The sequence below is a fragment of the Daphnia pulex genome, chromosome 5 (assembly GCF_021134715.1).
Source record: "Daphnia pulex isolate KAP4 chromosome 5, ASM2113471v1".
Classification (NCBI taxonomy): Eukaryota; Metazoa; Arthropoda; class Branchiopoda; order Diplostraca; family Daphniidae; genus Daphnia; species Daphnia pulex.
In genome coordinates this window covers 6,921,311-6,942,817 of record NC_060021.1, presented here as the reverse complement: position 1 = coordinate 6,942,817, position 21,507 = coordinate 6,921,311, and the positions used below count along the sequence as shown (strand labels likewise).

Below are 21,507 nucleotides of genomic sequence, written 5' to 3'. Positions count from 1 at the left end.
CTTTCGCTCCGCTTGTTGTATTTGTTGTTGTACGCCGTTAAAAAACGCACACACAATTCGCTGTAATTCGATTGGCCTCCTCTTCTTCTTACCCGGGTAAACCTTCTTAACCATTTTGTGTCCCGTTTTCCTTACGACTCTTTTATTTTTATTCTTTTTCCCGAATGAAAAAAAACGCTGCGCTCGTTAAAACAAAAAATTTTGTTTTTTGTTTTTGAAAGAAAGAAAAGAAATTGTTATTTAATTAACTCGGCCAAAAAGACCAACGCTCATGAGATGTGCAGATGGCGATCGCCCCTGCGATGTTGTTGTGGGTGGAACTCAATGAAAAAATAAGTCGAGCCGGGAATAGAAAATAGAAGAGAAAGAAGAAGGAGGATCTCTCGGTCGTTTGCATGAACTTGACTGGGGCGCCCACGTTATACGACCTTCTTCCCTTCGTTTCTATTCATTTCCACAACAAAAAAAAAAAACGCGGCCGCAATCAAGTCCGAGCCCCAGTGAGTACACACATCCAAGATCGTAATCATCATCAACATCTTCTTTCCTTCCTTTTCATCTCATCCGTTCGCAGCGGAGAAGAAGAAGAGCGCAACGCCCCCCACCACTCGGTGCTGTCGGCCTAAGAGCCAACCCCCAAATGTCGATAGAATCAAAATGATCGGCCGTTAAAGCGCAGACGTGATTGACTCACGCAAACACGCACCAGCCGACGTTCAAGATAAACACAATAGAAGAGAGAGAGAGAACCCCATTCTATCCCTCGACAGCAACAACATTCCTCTATAGAAAAAGAATAAAAAAAGAATAGAAAAACTTCTTTTTTTCTTTTCTTTTCCCAACCACCATTGCCCGAAATTGATTGCATTCCCCATAGTGGTAACCTTTATGTCGGGGTATCATATTCCCGCGGAGAGTCCGCGATGGCCGACACACACAAGTCACGAAACGGGAGAGAGAGAGAGAAAGAACCGCGAGCAGATACAATACGATCGGGATAGAGTACGATATAGTACGCCACACGTTACATCGCGTGAGTCGGGGCCATCAACGGCGACACGGTGGTACAGCTGGGGTACAGTACAGTACCCAGTGTACCGCGACGAAACAGGACCCCGACACACAAAAAGAAGAAGAAGAGGAGACTCTCTACTCTTTTTCCCCCCTCATTCAAGGTCGAATAAACCCCGGACGGACGTTCCGTCTATTTTTTGATGAAATGAAATACACACACAACCCCATGAGAGCCTCCGCCTCCCAGTCCCATGTGTGTCTGAAAAATAACAAAACAACAACAATTGAATTTGTTTTGTTTTAAAAATCCAGTAGGCGGATGTGACAAGGTTTTGGTAGAGATAACATTTCATCCGGGCCAGTCGATTCCGGGGTCAGATCTACCACATCCACCTGGAAGGGGTTTTTATTGGGATCCCCGATTCTTACGAATCGAGCTCGTAAAATATCGTCAATCACGAACCCAACATCCTCCGCGTGTTCTTTTATGTTTGGTAGAGGATAGGAGAAGGGGGTGGGGATGTAAAGGGAAAATGAACCGCAGTAAAGGAAATGGTTCTTCTTCTTTTTCGTCTTCTTCTTTTGGGATTTGCGCGCGAGTTTATTTTTAGGGTCACGTGGAGAGGCACAGGTCACGGCCGCTCCCGCGGGACACCGCAGAATAGTCACAAAAAGAAAAAGAAAAAAACAAAACAGCAAAAAAAGGGGGGGGGGAAACATTTCCGAACCAACAAAGACGCCAAAATCAAGTTTCTTCTTTATCTTTGGGAGTCGTGAGAAAAACGGTAAGAATTATAAGAAGAAGAAGTTTGGAAATGATTATCGCCTTTCTACTTTTTGTTTTCTTTTTTTTCTTTTTTGCGCGCGCTATTCGAACCTCCCCCTTGCGTGTCTGAGGAAATAAATAATAATAATCTCGGGAGAAAAAAAAAGATATCAAAAGAGATAGTATATCCGATATGTATTATGGATATAAAGGAATAACAAAATCCTCTAACCGGAACAGAAAAATAACCATGAGCCGTCAATTACAAAAACATGGAAAAAACTAAAAACAAAAAAGAGATATTTTTGTTTTTCAAGGTCCGTGCGTGATCTCTTGATGATGGACGCCACGACCAAATGACTGACTGTTGGTCTCGACAGTCATTTATTTTTTCGCGTGTAGACGCAGACCACACAATCTACCCAGAAAGCTGATTTTTTCTCCCGATGAATAAATAATCAAAAAAATGAAAAAGTCTTTTTTTCTTTCTTTCATCATCCTTGGCCGAAATGAAGACCCAATCAAAAAACGAGCAAAAAAATAAATAAATCGTTTTCTCTTTTTTGCTTTTTTTCTCGGGAAAAAACGTTGAGTGATTTAACGGCCGCTCTCCATTTCTTTTTATTGATCTCTCCGATCGGAATTTCATTACAGAATATCAGGCCATAAATGTAAAGGCTATCGAATCGGATAGCTTGATCAACATTTCCCCCCCCCCCTTCTACTCTTATCCGAGTTGAATAAAGCTTCTCTTTACATGTGTATAATGGAGAGCTTCATCTGACCCAATCAAAAAGTGCTATGTGGTACGATAATAAAAATTCGTTCCTCTTTTCATTTGGATTTTGTATTTTCTAAAAGCATTCCTCCCATCACATCCCCCCCCCCCGTGTTTTGTGTGTGTGTTCCATTGGCACGTCTACAACATTACATTATATATATAGCGTGATGTCGGCATGCGCTCTTTTGCTTTCTAGACTATGGGCCGGAGGTTTTTTTCTTTCTTTTCTCTGTTGTTGTTTGATGGGATCGAGGTCAAAAAATGTTTCAGGCTCTCGTTTCTCTTCTTCTTCTTCTTCTTCTCGGATGGCGCAGTCGAGATAAAATAGCAGCTAGGAAGGAAGCGCAGTCTGAATATATACTACTCTAGTCAACCAATTCACGTCATGGCACTGACAGCAAACGACGCGGAAAGCTCCTAGGATCTTCTTTTTCGCTCCTGGACAAGGACCGCTCTCTTCCGTTTTTGGGGTGTAATTTGAAAGAAAAAATAAATTCTTCTTTCTGAACATGTTTTTCTCTCTATTTGAACTCACGCTGTGTCACAATGGAGCGCGGCCGGACGAGAGGGAGAGATAACATCATTATGATTTTTCCATCTCAAAAAGTCGTTTCGACTTTTGGGTACTTTGGGGTAAAGGAGAATATTCGGGGAATGTCACATCTTCGACAAAGTTTTTCTTTCTTTTCTTCCCTTTTTTGACAGATTTCTCACTGCCTATATAACCCCCACAGGGGTGGGGTGGGGGGGGGGGGGTTGTTTTTGTGTATGTGGAGCGCGAGAAATCGACGTGTGACGTTACGGGTAATAAGAGACTTCCGGAGGGAATTTTTCGCACAAAAATTTTGTTTCTTCCAGTCAGGGAAAAATGAAGAAAAACGATTCGTCACCATTCGAGAGATTCCCAGGTGTCTGGTTGGGTAAAAAGCGGCTGATTCCCTGACAGGTATAAAACGAAGGGAAAATTGTGCGGCATTGAAATGTGAGAAAATGAAGAAAAAGAAAAGAAGTTACATAGGCGGCGGATTTGTGTGTGTTAGTCGCGCTAGTTCCTTGAACAACTCGCCTCGGTACTATATCGATAACATTCCGGTATTGTCTCAGCGCTGACGTGTTTTCTGAACAATTCGCCCCGCTTTATACTGTTCCAGCAGACACACACGCACACACAGCTGTGCGCCCGACATAGAGACGTAACTCCTCCCACCCAAACGGAACAGCCGGTAATTGTCGAAAAAAAAAGAAAAATGAAACCGGTCCGATATACTACAAAATATATATTTTATAATGTCGATATAAATCAGAATGTATCTTTTCTTTTTTCTTTCTCTTACAAAACTCAATGTACAAACACTTCTTTGGATGAAGAATTTCCGAAATTGGAATGCAAATGAAGCGGAACTGTCGGGCTGGGCAACACAATGGAAAAAGAAGAAGTGAATACGCACCACCGACATCACCGCAATCGTTCCGCTTCATCGCTCTTAGCACCGACATAATGCAAGACAGATAGACGCACTCTATGGTTCCCTAAATTTTATTCCTTCATTCCATGTTCCCGAAATAAATCCGAAAAAAGAGAAAAATGGAGAGAAGAGATGACGGTTGGAGAAAAACTAAAAGAGCAACTCCCATAAGTATCCAGCAACGGACGATGATCCCTGGACTGCGCGCACCTTATTGAATTAAGGGCTAGTACATCAGGTGACAGTGATAGAACTGAACGTGAAAAAAATATATAATACAGACGGGAAAAAGTAAGTAGCTTAAAAGGAGAAGAAAGAAAGAAAGAATATATATAAAAAAAAGGTGTGACCGGATTTAGAATGTATGCGTATAATAAGATACCCGCTGTTTGATGAACCACTGACGGTTGGCCCCGCTGAAACGCTGGCAAATGACGCATCGAGGGTCGGAATGCAGCAACATTTTCTGTTTTTTGTTTGTGTCGTGAACGAGTCCGCACCAATTATTGTTCCCGCCCCGACAAAGAAAATAACCACACCAAATCGTGACAAGTTCAAAAATGACCGGACTCTTATTTTTTTTAAAACGTTCCTACACACTTCCGTAAAAAGAAACACACCAAAAAAGTAACAGGACCAACACCTTCGACACTTTTTGGACGATGATAAGAAATCGTAGAAACGGTGTAGGCGGAGTAGTAAACAAAAAAAGTTGGAAAAACTAGGGCGTCTAAAAATCCGACCCAATGGGTTTGAAAAATAAAAACGCAACCGGCCCGGTGAGCGGATAGGACACGACTGAGGTTCTACTAGGTGCATTCCCTTCAAGTCTATTCGGATGGGCCACCACACCAAATACCGGGCGGAGCCATCAGGTAGGACACACGAACGGAGCAGCCAGCCAGCAGCCAGTCAGCCTGGGTGAAATAGAATTTTTTTTCTTTTTCTTTTTCTCCACATTGCCGTGTGTATATACGTTGTACTACGCACACACATAACTATACACATACGGCCCCCAAAAATGCGCCCCAAACTCTTGAACCCTGGGTATCAAATTTCAGGTTGGCTGAATGTCTGGGCCCATACTCACAGACAAAGTCAACTTTGTTATTTCATCTTCTTGTATCTAGCTAAAGAGAGAGAAGGAGAGAGTCTTTTCTTCGGTTCTCGGAATGAATCCGAGAACTTGAAAAGGTATGAAAGCCGATACTATTATAAGTTGCAGCGTAGTCAAACAGAATGGGGAACAAAAAAAGCCCAAGCGCGTCATCACCTTTTTTTCTTTTTGGGTTGTTGTTAAACAGCTTAACTCGAGAGGGGCCGCCGCCACCGCCGCTCATTTTTAACATATCTGTGTGTATGATGTGACCTTTCAGAGAGACTATAGAAGAGAACACGCCCAAAACTGAAAATGACGCCCTGATGACCTGAAATCATTTTTCTCGACACCATCGGGGAGGAAAGAAAATAAAATATCAAGACCCCCAACACGTACTACTCGTCTGGACTATTTGGCATAACACTATTTCAATAACGGTCTAGCCCTCTTTATTCTTTTCTTTCGATTTTTTTTTTTTTGGTTTCAAAATTATTTTTTTCTCGACTAGTTCTCCCTCCCCCGACTTTGTGGTTTTTTCGAAACACGTCGGCACGAGAAAGAGAATCCCCATTACGACCACCAGTCGATAGATTAGCATTTTCACTCTCTCACGATGGAGTGAAAGAGGAGGAACCGAGCAGCTAATTGCTGAGCTCACACACTCACACGACTGAGTTTAGATTTTTTTTTAAAGGGGAAGGTAATTCATTTACAAAATGTTTAATTATTATTTTTGAAAAAAAGAGAAAAAATAACCATCACAAAATAGGATGACTGGGTTGTGGTGATGGTGATTTCATTCATTCGACGAATCTAACGATAATCTTTTACAGAGAAAAGAAAGAAAAAAAAACAAAATTCCGGCCTTCCGGGAAGGCACGCAAACAAGATGGGATCGAAAATTGAACAATTTTCATAACAATTTGATTGCTATTCACTCAGCTTCAATACCTGGGCACTGCGCCACCTACCCCGCCAAGATAACTATTTTTGAATAAAAAAGTATTAAAAAAAAGCGGAATTCCTTCAATTCTTCTCCTTCAATGAAGGTAAGTAAAGAAGAAAGGGAAAAACAGCCAAAGTGTGACGAATGGGAGGGGCGCGATCAAAGGACCGTGAAAAATCGGGATTTTTGCTTTTTTTCCTTTTCTTAATCTTTCAATTTTGTGTTTTTCTTTTCCTTCCTTCTTTGTGTAAAACTGGACAGCTACAAACTACCCGGCAGATAAATTCGAATATAATCACGCAAGTAAAAAAATAACCAAAAAAATAAATGTTTTAATGGAAATTTTTTTTTCTTTTTACTATAGTCGGTGATGGACCGTGTTGTAGTAACTGCGGGGTGTTTTATGAAAAACGAAAATAGGAAAAAAGAAAAAAAAGACGGATTATACACGTTTCACGACCGTACCACGGACGCGCGCGCGGTCAGGGTGTATATCTATCGAGGGATTTCTTCCTTCGACTCGGGTGAATAAAAACCGTTAGTATTCTATTCCCCATTTCCCACAATGTTCACAAATGGTAAAATAGTGAGTAAGGGGGAAGGAAAGAAAGAAAGAAAAGTCAAAGTCAGTCGCGGCAAAAGAGCCTTCGAAGAATAAGTTTTGGGGGAAAAAAAGAACGTGTGTGTCTCTCCTCTCTCTGTGAGGATGTAACTGAAAAGGAGCGTGACTTGGCGATGCTGTGCTTCTTCACGAACCATCCATCACCGGAATCCAATCGCCCGGCCGACAGACCAAAAGAGACTGGGGGGGTTGGAGAGGATGAAAAAGAAGCTATAAGTCGAATGATATACACAATAGCTCTGCTGACATCGCACACGGACGATGTGTGAGACTTTTTTTAAACTTGGAAAAAAGGAAAAAGTATCTTTCGCTTGTTCACACACACGTCGTCGCCAAGTCTGGCCACTCTTTCACGTATATAACAACAACAACAACTCGGACCGTGACGTGATGTGATTGAAATGTTTTTACCAACGAGTGAGGATAGGAGGGGGGAAGAGAAGGGGGTGGGGCGGGAATGCGCAACCTTCATCGGACAGCCCAGCCTCATCATCAAATATCATACTATATAAAAAAGGAGGACAACGTGAAAGGTACAGATATACATTTATATATAGATATATATATAAAAAAAAGGAGCCTTCTGGCTTTCTGAACGTACAACTACGACGTGAATTTTTTTTTTTTTGTAACTTTCGGTTCATCGGCAACGACTTAATAGCGCAGCAGCCGATGTCTAATGGCCCGCCCCGCGTCGATCGATCGATTTCCTAAAGCGTCTACATATTTCTAGCTTGGCAGCAGCAGCAGCAGCATGTCTTCTTCTTCTTTCTTTCTTTTTTATTTCGTCCGTAATTCCTTCGTTTTTATTGAATCTCCTTTTTGGTAGGTCCTCTCCATTATTTGAGCCGCTTTTATTGTCCCTTTCTATTTAAGTAGTCTACCTTCGCTTTCTTTCGAGAGACTTTGACCATGTCCAGCCAGTCGACTTGTGTCCTTTTTAATGGCCGTTCACGTTTCGGAATTTCCCAAATTTCTTTTTTGTTTGTTTTTTTTCCAAAAGAAAATTACGCAACGTATTTTGAATATCAAACGACATACGGTCGGACAGGAGACGTTTGATATCAAATGCCGCGCTAAGCCTCTACTTTTTTTTGTTTTTTTCTTATTTCTTGTTGAAATTGTTAAAGTCGGTGGGTTTTCTCTTACCTTGCGAGAAGATCCATCTTTGGGCGTCAGCTCCGAAGCCACGGTTCCGAAAATCGAAGGCTGAAAATGAGACAAATAAAAAATGGAAATTATGGCCGACGGTCACAATAATTGCACGTGAAAAAAGGGGACAATTTTAAAAATCAATTTAAAACTTTTTTTGTTTTTTAAATAAAATTAAATAAAATCGACTAAATAATTGCACTGAAATGCCGTTCAAAGATTTCCAAAAGCTTTTGATTTGGTTGAAGAGATTACAAAGTCTGTGTGAGCTGCCAACTGGTTCTTGTTAACGATTTGAAAGGAATAAGAACGCGCTATAAATATGTCGAAGGCGATCGAGATAAGAAACGACTAAGAAGAAGAAGAGCGAAGAGAAGAAACAAAATTTTTAAGAAGACGGAGACACCGAGGGAGAGAATTTTAATTTTCCCTCCACTCGTTAACTCTTTGCTGATTGAGAGAGCGCAGGGATGGGCGACAGGCAATTAGGAGACGATTGATCGATTGGGCCCTTTTTTTCTTTCTTCTTCGTCTGAAATGCGCACGAAGATTCGTGTTTTCCCTAGGCCCTGCTGAACTTGTTGTTGTTGCCTTCTGTCACGCTGGGAAAATACATAACCCATCTTCTTCTTCCTCCCTCACGAGAGACCGGGAGTTTGTAGGTTAGGTTCCGAGCTTATCTTAACCCTCTCCCACCCCACTCTGCCGATATGAGGAGCAACAAGATGGGATAGAAACAAAAGAGAAGAAAGAGAAGAGAGACGCGCCGGGTTTTCTCTTTGGGAGGAATCTGTCGGCGGAACAGGCCTCCGGGAAATTTCAAATTCTTTCGTTTATTTATTTTCATTTTCTCTCCTCTCTCTACTTCTTTCATCACTTCCGACAATCTCTACCGGTAGTGCCTGGAAGTAAATTTGGTGCCAGATGCGATCGTTAGGTGGCGTACGAAATCACGCAGGTGAAAACAACAACATTTGATTCGAAAAATAAATGCGGGACGGCGGGAGTATAACAAGGTACCGCTAACTAAAACGACCGCTAGATGGAACTACGAGTTGGATAAAATTAGTTGCTCGGAAAAATCCCTCAAAGAAAATATTTATCGTACAGAATTTCCCCCAAGAAAAAAAGAAAAACATTTAAAGAATAATAATTAAAAAAGGCCAACGGTCGTTCCAGATTTATTGCTGTAAACATAATCAATTTACGACCAATAAATGCTCGCCCAGCTACAAAAAAAAACTTTTTTGAATGGCTTCTTCTTCTACTCCTATCTGACCAGTAGACGAAAAATAACAAAGAAAAGAAAAGACAGAAGAATTAATGAGACCATGTCCATTCTTTCTTCGTGACTGGAAATCGTGTTGATTTCCATTCGGAATGATGGTTGTTGTTGCTGTAGTAGTCGTAGTAAGTAGTCGAGGATCCGCCCCTTTTTTGTCATCCGGCGGAACGATCCGAGTCGCTAGTTACGTGCCAGATGCAAATGAATATCATCATCGCACATTGTTCCGTGTGAAAAATACGCACATGTTGTTGGGTAGCAGTAGCTACTACTATCGTAGATCGTAATCTATTCATTTAAAATGTTTTCCATGCTCGTAGAATTTCCTCAACTAGGAGTGGTTTTGAACTCCCAGGTCTTTTTTTTCAAAAATACCCACTGGGAAACAACTATTCCAATTTCGTGTGTAGGGACATCTCCACGTCATCTTGACAATTTTCTTTTCCTTTTTTAGTGGTCGTCGTTCCGTCACGCAACGATCCGTCAAATTCGACACGTAAAAGCACGTAGCCACTTTTTTTTTCCTGGTTTTCCAAACAACGCCAACCAAAACTGGCTTCAAACAACATCACCCCCCTCTCGACGATGTGTGTATAAGGACCAAGCGTGTGTGATCTTGGTTCAACATCTCGAAAAAAAAAAGCAAATTCAATAATAAACAGACCAGTTTTTGGTGTGAAGGAAAAACAACAAAAAAAAAGATTTTTAAAATTTTGTGTTTGAAATTTTTCTGTTTTTCTCTCTCTCTCTCTCTTGAAATTGAATATTCATCTCCACCGTTTTGCGCCTCGGGCGTTGCTCGGTATCAAAATTGAAATTTTAGGCAATGCTAGAGAGAGAAAAACGAGATGATGGTTGGACGACATGGTGTTGGGCTCCGGCTGGTCGCTGGCTCAACAAAAGCATCCGATATCATTTTTGAAAAAACAAAAAATTTTCTTTTTCTTTAGTTGAGTCGTTATAAATCAAAAGTTGGGAGCAACAAAAAAGAAAGAAAAAAGAAAAGCACTTGGGTAGAAAAATGTCTTAGCTCATGACAGTCTCGAGGAATAGTGGGAAATTTATTTTGAGAAACATTGGGTCAAACCTCCAAAACAACTGCCAAGACATTGACCTAATTAATTAGTCAAGGGAGTTGGCCTCTTTTTTTTTTATTTTTCTGATTGTGGTGTCCGCGTTTATCAAAACAAACACAATCAAGCCCAACCCTAGTAGCTTAAAGGCAAAGATTTTTGTTGTTTTTTTTCTTCCAAATAATAATAATAATAAAAAAAGAATCCCCCCCAAAAGAAAAACCTGTCTGTGTGCCAATGATGAAATTCTGATTATAAAATAACAAATAGGAGGATGCCACGGGGTCCAGAAGTCGCCAGACCGGCGTGTTCATCCTTCAGCGTCATCATTCGAGAAAAGAAAAAAAAGGGGGGAATCAAAAATTTAAATAGGAAAACAGGTTCGATATAAAAAGAAAAGGAAAAATTCGTCCATTTTTTCTTTTGACATCAAAATGCTTCGACTCTCCATACATTATTAAGGAGCTGGGAGAATGCGGGAACGCTTAGTCAATCACGCCCGCGTCCGCCAGTAAGTCTCGCCGCACTCCAGATAAGGACGAGAGTCGAGAGAGAGAGAGAAAAGAGCAGCAGAATAAAAAAAACCAACTACCGAAGAGGCAAAACAAAACAAAAGTCTGTCTGTTGACTCAGCGCAAATGCGTCCCGACATTTGAACACACACAACTGTGTCTGGGAGGGCCAGGAAATTGCTTCACGTTTTTTTTTTTTTTTTTTCGCATCTGTAATTAACGGCATCGTGAAAATTGCGCGCTCATTATTAGGAAAACAAGCCTGGCGTCCATCTGTCGGTTGAGATTCCAACGACACTTTTCTTGGTCGCCAAGAAGAAATGGCGAAACAAAATAAAAAAAGAAAAAAGAAGAGAATCCCGCCCGATTGCGTGACTCATCGTCTATACTACTACCAACTGGGGTGGACGCTTGCGCATTGGCCATCTTTCACGCACAGACAGAGATGCCATTCTCCGATATATATCACCTCCGCCCCGCTGCGTGTGTGTATACATAACCGCACATGCCGGATAAATTGGCGGCACGCGTCCGCTACCGTTACCTCCTGTCCGTTCTATTTTCGAGTTACACACAAACACACACAGAAATTGGACGCGGCCCTCTGTCGCAAACGGCCTCGACGCCAAATGCCAACAAGGACACAAGTCTCGGGCGGCCGGACAACAAAACAACAACAAAGTTTCAACCGTTCCGACGGATTTTTTCAAAGTGGATCAGAACCACGCGCGCATATAGTCTGTGAAATGTTTCCCCATGGAAAAAAGAAAAAGAAAAAAAGAAACAACAAAAAATCAAAATATTCCCGCTGTCGTCGCCGAATATTCCGGTTCGTTGCAGTCGCTCCCGACTGCGCAATGGAATCGTCAATGGAAAAAAATCCGGAAATAAAAAAGGAAATGCCAAGGAAAAAAGAAAAAAAAGTTAACAAAAGGGTAAAACTAAGTTGGGAGAAAGAGCCGAGCGGAATTCCCTCCGGATGGAACATGTCCCGCAAAATTGAACTTGGTTGCAAAGCCGCCGACGAGATCTCTCTCGTACGTACAGCCAAATGGACACACCGAGATTACGCAGTAGACGACACGTTACTTCCGCCAACGTGAATCCAACCGCATTTATGAGATGCGGCGGTGGTTGTCGTCCAATTTGGCGGCGCAGCTGTTCTCGCATTCGACGAAATCCCACGTAGTACAGCCCGACAGCACGTGCTCAGGAACGCCGCGTTCAATTATCCGCCTTCACCCCTATGGCCTCCTCTCTTTCCCCTTTTGTTCTGTCCCCCCCTCCCCCTTGTCTATCCACTTGGTCGAAATGAAAAAGTTGTTGCCTCTTCTCAACTACTTGCCTCCTTTATTGTGTTGAGCTTAGCCCGAGATGAGATGATGATGATGGACCGGTGTGGGACCCACCATTCTGACTCATCGGCAATGAGTCAGAATCTTTTCCATTCGGATGCAACTCGGCTCCGTTGCGCCAATCGATAAAAAAGTATTCCCTCCTCCCCCTACCAACTCCCAACTCCCGTCCATCTTTCTGAGGATTTTTATTGGCAGCGGCCGTTGTATAGCTCTTTGGGTAATCAAGTCGTTGGCGTCTAACACGGGAAATAGATCCCGATAATCCCTCCACGTCAGTCACAAAAAAGAATTCATTAGGAGATGTTGTATGGGGAGAGGGTGTGTCTGTCTGGGTGCAGTTGGAGGTTCTTACAGTTGGAGACGGGCTGGTCGTTTCCTCGTCGGCCGTGTCGACATCCGATGGGAATTGGACGATGGGAATTTCCTCCGCTGATTTTTCATCTTCTTCTTTGGGCGTCGGCGGCGTCGGCTCCGGGGGAATAGACGAGGCCCTGGGGTCTGGCTGGAAGAGGTTGCGCTTGTCCGTCGTCGAGTCAGGTCCGGCCACGGCCCGCCAAACTTCGGTCGACGTTTTACGGAGTAGGTCCTCCTCTTTGGTTTCCTTGAGCCGCTCGTCGACGACGCGGCCGTTGCGGGAAACGGTGATGGCGTCGCGGTTGAGCGTCGTCTGCTTGACGGTTAATTCCGTCTGGAGGCGGACCGGGTGGCGCCAGATGCCGGCCGAGATGAGTAGCGAGTTGAGAACGTCCGACGGCGGCACCTGGCCGCTCAGCAGCGCCTGGCGGATGATGTCGCCATCAGCTCCCACCAGCGGAACGGCGACGCCGTTGATCAGCAGCACTTCCTCCGATTTGAACGTCGTCTTCTTCTCAACGTCCAGCATCCGGATGCCTTGACCCAAAATCGATTCCACCGTCTCCCGCAGTTCCACATCGTCCATTGACGCCATTTTCCTTATTTTTTTGTTATTTTTTATTTCTTCGACTAAAACAAAAGGACATGAGATAACGGCCAAGTCACGAACTCACGCGGGAGAATAACTTTTGAGAGAGAGAGAGAAAAACCAAAACACAATGGCCGCGCCACGCTCTATGGTAAATGTGCGCAATGTTACCGAATAAATCATCAATGGCTATCAAAATGCAGCATCAGGTTTTTTGAAAACGTTGCGAGCGATTGAGGTCAAAATGTTATTCAAGACGGTCATCCGGGAAAAAGAGAGCCGACCGGACCCGATGTCGTCATCGGATCCCATTCGGAAAAATAACCGCCCACACACAAAGAGACACGCCATCAAACATCAAACAAATCACAACCGTACAGCTCGGAAACTATGAACAACATTGAATGCGATCCACAATGGAGAGACGACGGCCCCACAGACTTTTTACTACACGAACCGAAATTGTATCGTGACTGCTGACCAAGCGGGACCTGTTTCTATTATATCCCCCTTTTTCACCCCTATATGCTTCTTCGTGCCACCCAACACGAAATGGGGGAAAGATAAAGCCTCTAAAAGAAAACGCAGTAGCCTCACTCTCGCCCAACTATCCGATCAATCAATCAGCCAAGAAAAAAAGTGAACAAAAAAAACTGGCGATCACGAGCGAAATAAAAAATATTTAAAAAAAAAGAGGCGACTGTAATAATAATACAATAGTTATGTGATTTTTCATCCGCCTTCTTATATAGTCGGAGAGATGGAATGGGACTCCCGTCTCACGCCAACCAAAACAACAAACAAAAGAAGAGCGCCGATGAATCTATCAACGTCCGTCTGAAGCCAAAAAAACTAAAAGATAAAAAAAAAGTTGGATTCCCTTTTCGTTTTTGTTTCTTTTCCCGCAATAGAAAGAAGAGAAACAAAAAAAATATAAAGAGATTCATCGTTGGGTTCGGGACTTATAGACAACCCTTCAAGGTTTCTATAGGCCAAACTACTGTATAACTCTTTCTGGGGGGTTTCTATATTTACACAATGGACCGGTTAAACTGGAATGTACTTTGATTCAATTTCACTCTATAGTGCTGGCCACGAACTTTCAAACGAAAAGGAAATTGCGTTTTGCCTGGTGCGAGTCCGTTTTGTTACGCAATTTTTGTTTTTCGGTATTCCCCTCTGCCGTTCAACGAGTTCAGGATGGTCCAATTGGCAGCGCAAGGGTTTCTTTTATTTTTTATTTTGTCGTTAAAACAACCCAGCCAAACAAAACTACACTAATCATCAAAAGGATAAAAGCAATTTGGTTTCTTTTTCTCTTTTTTGCTCGGCCGTGTCGTCACAACGACTGGCGCAGTTAAAAACAAAAGGAAACAAATTAAAAAAGAAAGAAACAAAGAAAAACAAAAAGAGGTTTCGAATTGGCCAATCGTCAAAAGGTGCGTCTCTTAACCGCTAATCACGCAGACTCTCTCTTCTTCCTCTGTACACTAACACGCCCAGGAGAATAAGAAGAAAAAAAAAATGTCTCTTTTCTCTTGTTATACTTGGAATCTCTGCGGGAGTCTGGTCTCCCGCCATTTTCTTCTTTTAAATTCACGATTGAAAAAAAAAAAATTATCTACTTTTAATTGAGATCCTGTTACAAAAGAGAGAGAGAGAGAGAGAGAGAGAGAGAGAGAGAAAAAGAAATTAGAAAAACTGGAACGAAAACAAATTTTCCCAAAAGCGCTGGACTTTGGTTGGCTTTGGGATTCTGCGCTAAAACGATTAGATATTAAGATTTCCCGTGCAGTTTTTTTTTTCCAATTTGAAACTGTCATATTTTGTTTTCACTCCTAAAATAGAGGGGGGCCAGTTGGTTTGCCTCTTGGTCTAAAATATGTTGGAATTCAATTTGCACGCGGGATTTTTTTCTTTTCTTTTTTTACTCTGAGCTATTTTTAATTACCGAACAGCGGCGGGCCTCCCGAAAAGAGGTGAATCTGTTCCATCATTTAAAAGCGATTTGATTTGATTTTTCTTTTCTTTTTGAAAACATTTCGGGCGCGCGGGAATTTCGAAAATAAATGCAGAAAAACTAACAATAAACATCACGTGATGGAGTTGCCAGCTGTTTTCGTAAAGAAAAAGCGCATGTGTTTTGAGGGGGGAGGCGCTCCTGGGCTAGTAGGAGGACGTCCTTCACGGCAATGCGGAAACTCGGTCGTGCGGTCCAGCCAGAAACAAAATAAAAATACAACAAAAATTTTCCCTTTTTCCTTTAAAGAACGAAAAATACGGTCTAGTAAATACATATTGCGCTTCCCGTTCTCTTTTTCTTTTCCATGACATGACATCCGGATAAACAAGTGGCACATTCACACACACCAATGTCCATCCCCGCCCAGACGAAAACCGGAAGTGTCGGAGGCCCCGGGAATCCTTCGCTCGTAAAAAATAATATATAAAACATTTTTTTGGGGAGGATAGAGAATAAAAATGTGGAGTTCTTTTTTCAAATAAAAATGCGGGAAAAAAACAAATCCGACTGCAAGGTCAAAAGAAGAAAAAACTGACCATCATGATGCGGCTAAAAAGCCCACACACAATGAGCGTGAGTATGTTTTGAACAAAAATAAAAAATAAAATACTACCAACGTTTTTCGGTAGTAGTGAGGACTTATAACTCGGGACTGTTCATCAACATAAGCGAGTGGCCCACAAGAACAACTTTTCCTGGCGCGTTTAATAAACAGAGCGTCACGATGACTACAACAACTCCAGCGCGTGTGTACACACGGCATTTGTTTCCCGTCATGGAACTCTTTTCTTTTCTTTTTTCTTCTTATTTTATATATTTAAACAACATACGACACCCTGGAAAAAACCTTAAAAACTTCTTCCCTTCTTCTTCTTCATCCTGGGGGCGAATGGGACCCTTCAATAACAAATGACCGTACAAAGAAGAAGAAGAAGACCATCGCTTTTTCCTTTCTCACTTCTTCACGGAGTTTTTCATATACGTGTCTGTGTGTGCGTACGCGTCTAGATATTCTTTATTTGTTTTAGAACCTTTTTTTCCCCCCTCTAAGTTCGGTTTTCTGACCATATGTGGTGGAACGTGCACACAGTCGACATGTTCCCCTACACACAACTGGGGCTGGAGTAAAACGACGTCCGTTTCTCTTTCCTCCTGTCTTTCCCAATAGTTTTTTTTCCAGCTTTCACCTTGTACAGGCGATGGGCAGGAGGTGGGCACCGACAACATTTCGCCACAAACGAGTGGTAATTTCGGGTGTAGAGGAAAGAAATGTGGAAGAAAAAAAGGAAAAAGAAAGAAAAAGAGGTGACGTATCCTCATAACATTTCTCTCTCTCTTTAACTTGAAAGGTATACGTCTATTCAACACTCCATATACGTATGAGAGAGAGAGACTTGTGTAATAAGTATTATACCAAGCAAGAAGAGTTCTAACCTTCTGGGAGAACAACATACCAGAAGAATACGAAGGAGGAGGAGGACCTTGTGAGCTGAACTTTTAAGATGTAATTAGCTTGTGTTGAGGTGGGGTCGTACAGGTAGTAGTAGTAGTAGTAGTAGCAAAAGTGGGGGGGAACAATGGCCAAAATGGCAGACTCATCCTTCAACACCGAAAGGATGGACCCAATGGAATTTCTTTTTCGTTTTTCCCAGCTTCAAATTTTTTCTTTGGCTCCATTCTCTCTCTCTTCGTTTTTTCTTTTTATGACATGAGATTTTCTTAGACTTCTTTTTCCCCCTCCTGTTTTCTCTATTCTCCTGTCAGACTCTCGTGTGTATATAAAAAAGAGGTTCCCAAAGAGGGGGCAAAGTAGGAGGAGGATGCTGGAGGATCATGACTTGCCCCCCAATCTCTTTTCTTTTATATTTTATTCTCAATGTGAAATAAATTTCCTTTTCTTTCCACCCCAGAAACCCAAAATAAGAAGTAGAAAAAACGGGTTTTTATCCAAAAGTGTCAGAGGAGGTCAGGGGGATAGAACAACTATCTCCCAATTCTCCTGAATTACTCGGTAGAACTCTATTTGATTTACAAGCGTTAAAGTGATTTAACGATGCATTGTTTTTTATCTTAGAAGAGAGACCCCCACTCTAGTCTACACTATCGATTCGAATCGACCCAAGCCTGGGGTGTGGACCGATGAAAATTCAAAACAAAAACAACAGAAAAAAATAAAGTTGGTGTGCTGTTGTTGTTGCTGTCGGGGCGGCGATGATACCCTATGTAAATGAGATGGGTCCCCCCGGTAACGATGTGTAACGATGCCAAGCCCAACTGTTAAAATGAAATATACCGTTTGAGACATTTTTTTTTAAACAAAATAAAATGAAATGGAGGGGGGTCGAATGTAAAAAAAAAGTCCTTTTTTCTACTTCTTTCTTTCAATTTGTTATACACGTAACACGATCTTTTTTTGGTCGCCACACAACTAACGATCCGGGGGAGTTTGGGAAAAGCTGTTTAGCATATTTTTGGGTGTTAGTTTGTATCTATACTGGGGAGGGTTTTTGATATTCGTATGGGAACTAATAACATTTCCAGAGAGGAGCTGCACACAACAAAGGAATTTGAGTTTCTTTACATTTTCGATCGTTTGCTGGACTGTGAAAACGAGAGCGCAGAAGAAAACCAAACGTCTTTATTTGTTTGTTTTTTTTTCAAAAGGAAATAGCCAACTAGTGTTATTTAAAAGGAAGAAAAATTCAAAAAAACATTTCAGACTAAAATGAACGTGACACTTGAATCCCCCCTCGTTAAGACTTTTTAAAAAAGATTCTAAAGGAGAGAGAACAACTCGCAATTTAAGAATGGACGAGAATCTATTTTATTTTATTTTTTGTGGCAGAAAAGAAACTAAATTCTCTTCTTCTTCTTCATTAGCCGACAACAGACACCGCCACTTCATTATGCACAAGGCTTGTTGAGATTGAACCTGTAATATGTGTGCAGTAACGAGTTGAAAGAGAAAAAATGTTCCAGACTTGTGTGCATTTTTTGTGTTATCTTCCATGTCAAGGGCTAACAGTAACACGAAAAAACAGATCCCCCCCGTAACAGAGTGGGGAACAAAAAGTCAAAAAACAAGCCGAGGGAAAAACAATGGCTGCCCCCAACAAGACACAAGGCCAGCGGCATCATTCCACATCTACAGAAGAGAGAAAAAAAAATCCTTCTTTTATTGCTTTCATATCAAAAAAAGTTTCCCCTGATGTGTTTTTATTTCTAAGAAATAAATAAAATAAAAACAGCTGAGACTTGTGTTTTTTAAATCCTTTGAAATGACGATCGGAAAAGGACACACAGAAAAAAAAATAAGAAGTTTATTCGACCATCCGACGACAGCCGGTCTCGCGATGTTGTTTAATGGCACACACATTTCCCGCCCCTTCGCGCTCCTGACTGGCCCTGCCCGTCCCATTTTGTATTGTTATTTCTCGCTCTATGGCTTTCGCATTTCGAAAATTTTTACGAGCTTCTTCTTCTTCTTCTAGTTTTTTTTTGTTTTTTCTTTTCTGCTTCTCGGTCCGCACTAAAATTAGTTTTTATAGACGTACAATATAGATCTCTAAATAGAATACGCCAATACGGACCAATATACAATCGAGGGCTGCTGCTACCAGTAAAAACAAAAAAACTCGGATGCTGCATTTTTCTTTCATTAACCAATTTCGTATTTTTAGTTTCTCTTTCAAAAGTTATTCTCGTTTCGCATGGGGAATGTCATTCATGAAAATGATGAAAAAACACACGTTTAAAAAATACCTGACAAGTTCTTCTTCCTAATTGGAATCGCGACAGTTGGAGAGATAAAGAGACCCGAAATCCACCAAATTCACACGTCACACCAACTGTCACTTTTTCGACTGGAAATGGGCAGCTCGAACGACAACAACAACAACAACACATTCACATTGTGCAACTGAGACTGTCCTATAGTAATATTCATCAAGAAAAAGGTTCACGAAAAAATAAAGAGAAAACGCTGCAACAATCGAAACGGCAATGAATTTCTAACGCGTCCGACTTGCTGCAAGGACGGACGTCCACTGTTGGTGTAAAGGGAACGAATCGGCAGACTCGCAACGCACACAGAAGCCCGCGCTTTTTCTTTTTTAACCCCCACACCACTGCGCTCAGATGGGCTCTGACACATCAACATGAGCGAACACAGGAGCGGCTAGTGTCGCCCTCTATCGGCACTAGCAGACAAGAAAAAAAGGAGCGCCAGAGACGAAAAAAAAAATCAAAAAACTCTTACGTTTATTTTTTGAATCCTTATCATTATCTCTCTCCCCTTTCAAATTGATCGATTGATAATCAATTGAACGGGGCAGATGCCAAAAGAATAAATTTGAAAAAAAAAAAGAGTTTCGGGAAAGTTTAGTTTATAAATGGATATTTCTTTTTGTGTGCTTGTTTTTTTCTTTCTTTTGGCAACGGTTCTATGGACGAGCGAGCCCCCCCATTTTCTCTCTCTTGTTCCCCTCTGCCATTGGACCATGGCAACACATGTTCCATCTACACCCGGTGTGCGCTCTCTCTCTCTCTTTCTCTCCCTACATAACAGCGACGCCGATAGACCGGAGCTAAGGAACGGAAGGAAATAACGACGAGAGTCGGTTTGGTCTATTCAAACAACATCGCGCGCCCAACACAAAAAGAAAAGAAAAAAGAAACGCAAGAAAAAAACACTTAACGACAACGCCAAAAGAAACAAATTTCCACAAATTACTACAAGGCAAAAGTCGTTTGGTGCGGGCAGGGCGTCGTGACGACGTCGGCGCCGTTTCATAACCGATTGCAACGGTCAAGCACGGCAGCAGCCCCGGCTGTTTGTGCGACCCCCCCCATGAACGAGCGTACACACACACACATTGTATGGAGGTACACTGCCATCCATCACCTGGCCAAAAGGCTTTTTATTTATTTTTTGGCCATTCTCTCAAACCAACCGAGGGACCTTGGGTTAGATATTGTACGGCACCTTCCTTTATTATATTCACCATTCAAAATGCGCGGTATAATAATGGCCATCCCATTCTGCCCGGCTCTTTTGTGTTTCGATGGATGGAAAAAATCCGCACCGCAGCGCGGGGTCGAGCCCTGACGTTCTAATACAAACATCATCCAACCGGGGGTTGGAAATTAAATTAAAAATGAAAAGAACTTGATAAAAAATGATAAGCCAATGCGAGTCTTTTACTAAGCGCGGACACGACTAGCAGCCATAACTGTTAATGACCGGCCGGGCCAAACGACAATGGGACATACACACACACACATGGAAAAACAAGGCTTTCTCTTTTTCTCATTTGGGGGCCATAGTAACGACGTCGACTATAGGGACCGTGAGAGACGCAAATGTCGCTAGAGTTTAGTGTTGTAGACTAGAAGGGCGGGGGACGAGTGTAGGATCCATCCAGCTACTGTTTACGAGTTTTCCAGTAGTATAACACCACCACCAGGGGAAACGAAATACACACACACAGAGCCAACGATCTCATTTCTTGGCTTTCAAAAGAATCAAATAAAAAGGGAAGACCCCTTTTCCCCTTCGCACATTTCACGGTTTGTGTGTGTCCTAAAACTACCGGCTGTTACGGAGGACTCAGTGTTTTATAGAGTGGTCTGGTGTCGGATAGATAAAATAGGAAAGGAAGAAAAAGGGAAAAAGTCGGAAATTGAACGATTCCTTACGGGTATAAAGAGGCAAAGCATAGCATAAAATGTGCAGTTGCCAGTTGTTCCTCCCCCCATAGAGTCGAAGTGAAATGGCCCGAAGAAGAAGCGATAAACTATAAATATTTCACATGAAAAATTCTGATTATTTATCCGGAGGGACTCTCTTGTGTGTGTGTGTCTGGGAGGGTTTTTATACATTCGTTAGATTTCTTGATTCCTACTATCCCGACTTCAACATTCATTTTGGTACGCGCCACTGACCGCGTCGCCTCTAGACTTTTTCGTGAATTTATTTGAAATGATTACCTTGTGTGCATTTCTCTTTTTGATTTGTCGAAAGAAGAAGAAGAAATAGAGAAGAAGAAAAAAACAAAAAGAAAAATATATACTAGCAGAACGAGATTATTTTAATTTAATTTCACCCGACGGATCGCCCCATTGAGACATCCCCCTCCCATAAATAAATGGCGAGATGTTGTGTAATGTAATGATGTACAGTCGACGCCGTTAACCATCATTCCCTCTATCCTCCTATTCTCTCGTGGAAAAAATATTATGCGCGCACGTATATTATAAGCAATGTGTTGGCAGGGCCCATAACACATCGGCGTGTATATCTTTCGCCCCGACCGGGCCGGGCCTGGCCTGGCCTGGCCGGCCGATGAATTATTCATCAAAATCCGGCAGCAGACCAAGAGTCACGCCATGATATTTATTTATACAGCCATCCACATCACTCAGATTGAGTGTGTGAGTGTGTGTGTGTTGTCCAGGGATAAGTAGGA

General features: G+C 42.1%; 1 protein-coding gene across 5 annotated transcripts in view; it reads right to left on the bottom strand.

Moving 5' to 3' along the window:
- The window catches only part of LOC124194761 (ras-GEF domain-containing family member 1B-like), a 56,311-nt gene that overhangs the window by 7,456 nt on the left and 27,348 nt on the right, over positions 1–21,507 (bottom strand). For 4 of the 5 annotated variants that reach the window (XM_046589111.1, XM_046589110.1, XM_046589112.1 and 1 more), the window contains one exon: positions 7,844–7,903. In XM_046589111.1, coding sequence (XP_046445067.1) covers positions 7,844–7,903 — 60 coding nt within the window. Of the gene's footprint in view, positions 1–7,843; positions 7,904–12,426; positions 13,059–18,802; positions 19,137–21,507 lie in introns of those variants that run through there. The other variant, XM_046589108.1, reaches the window with a different exon arrangement.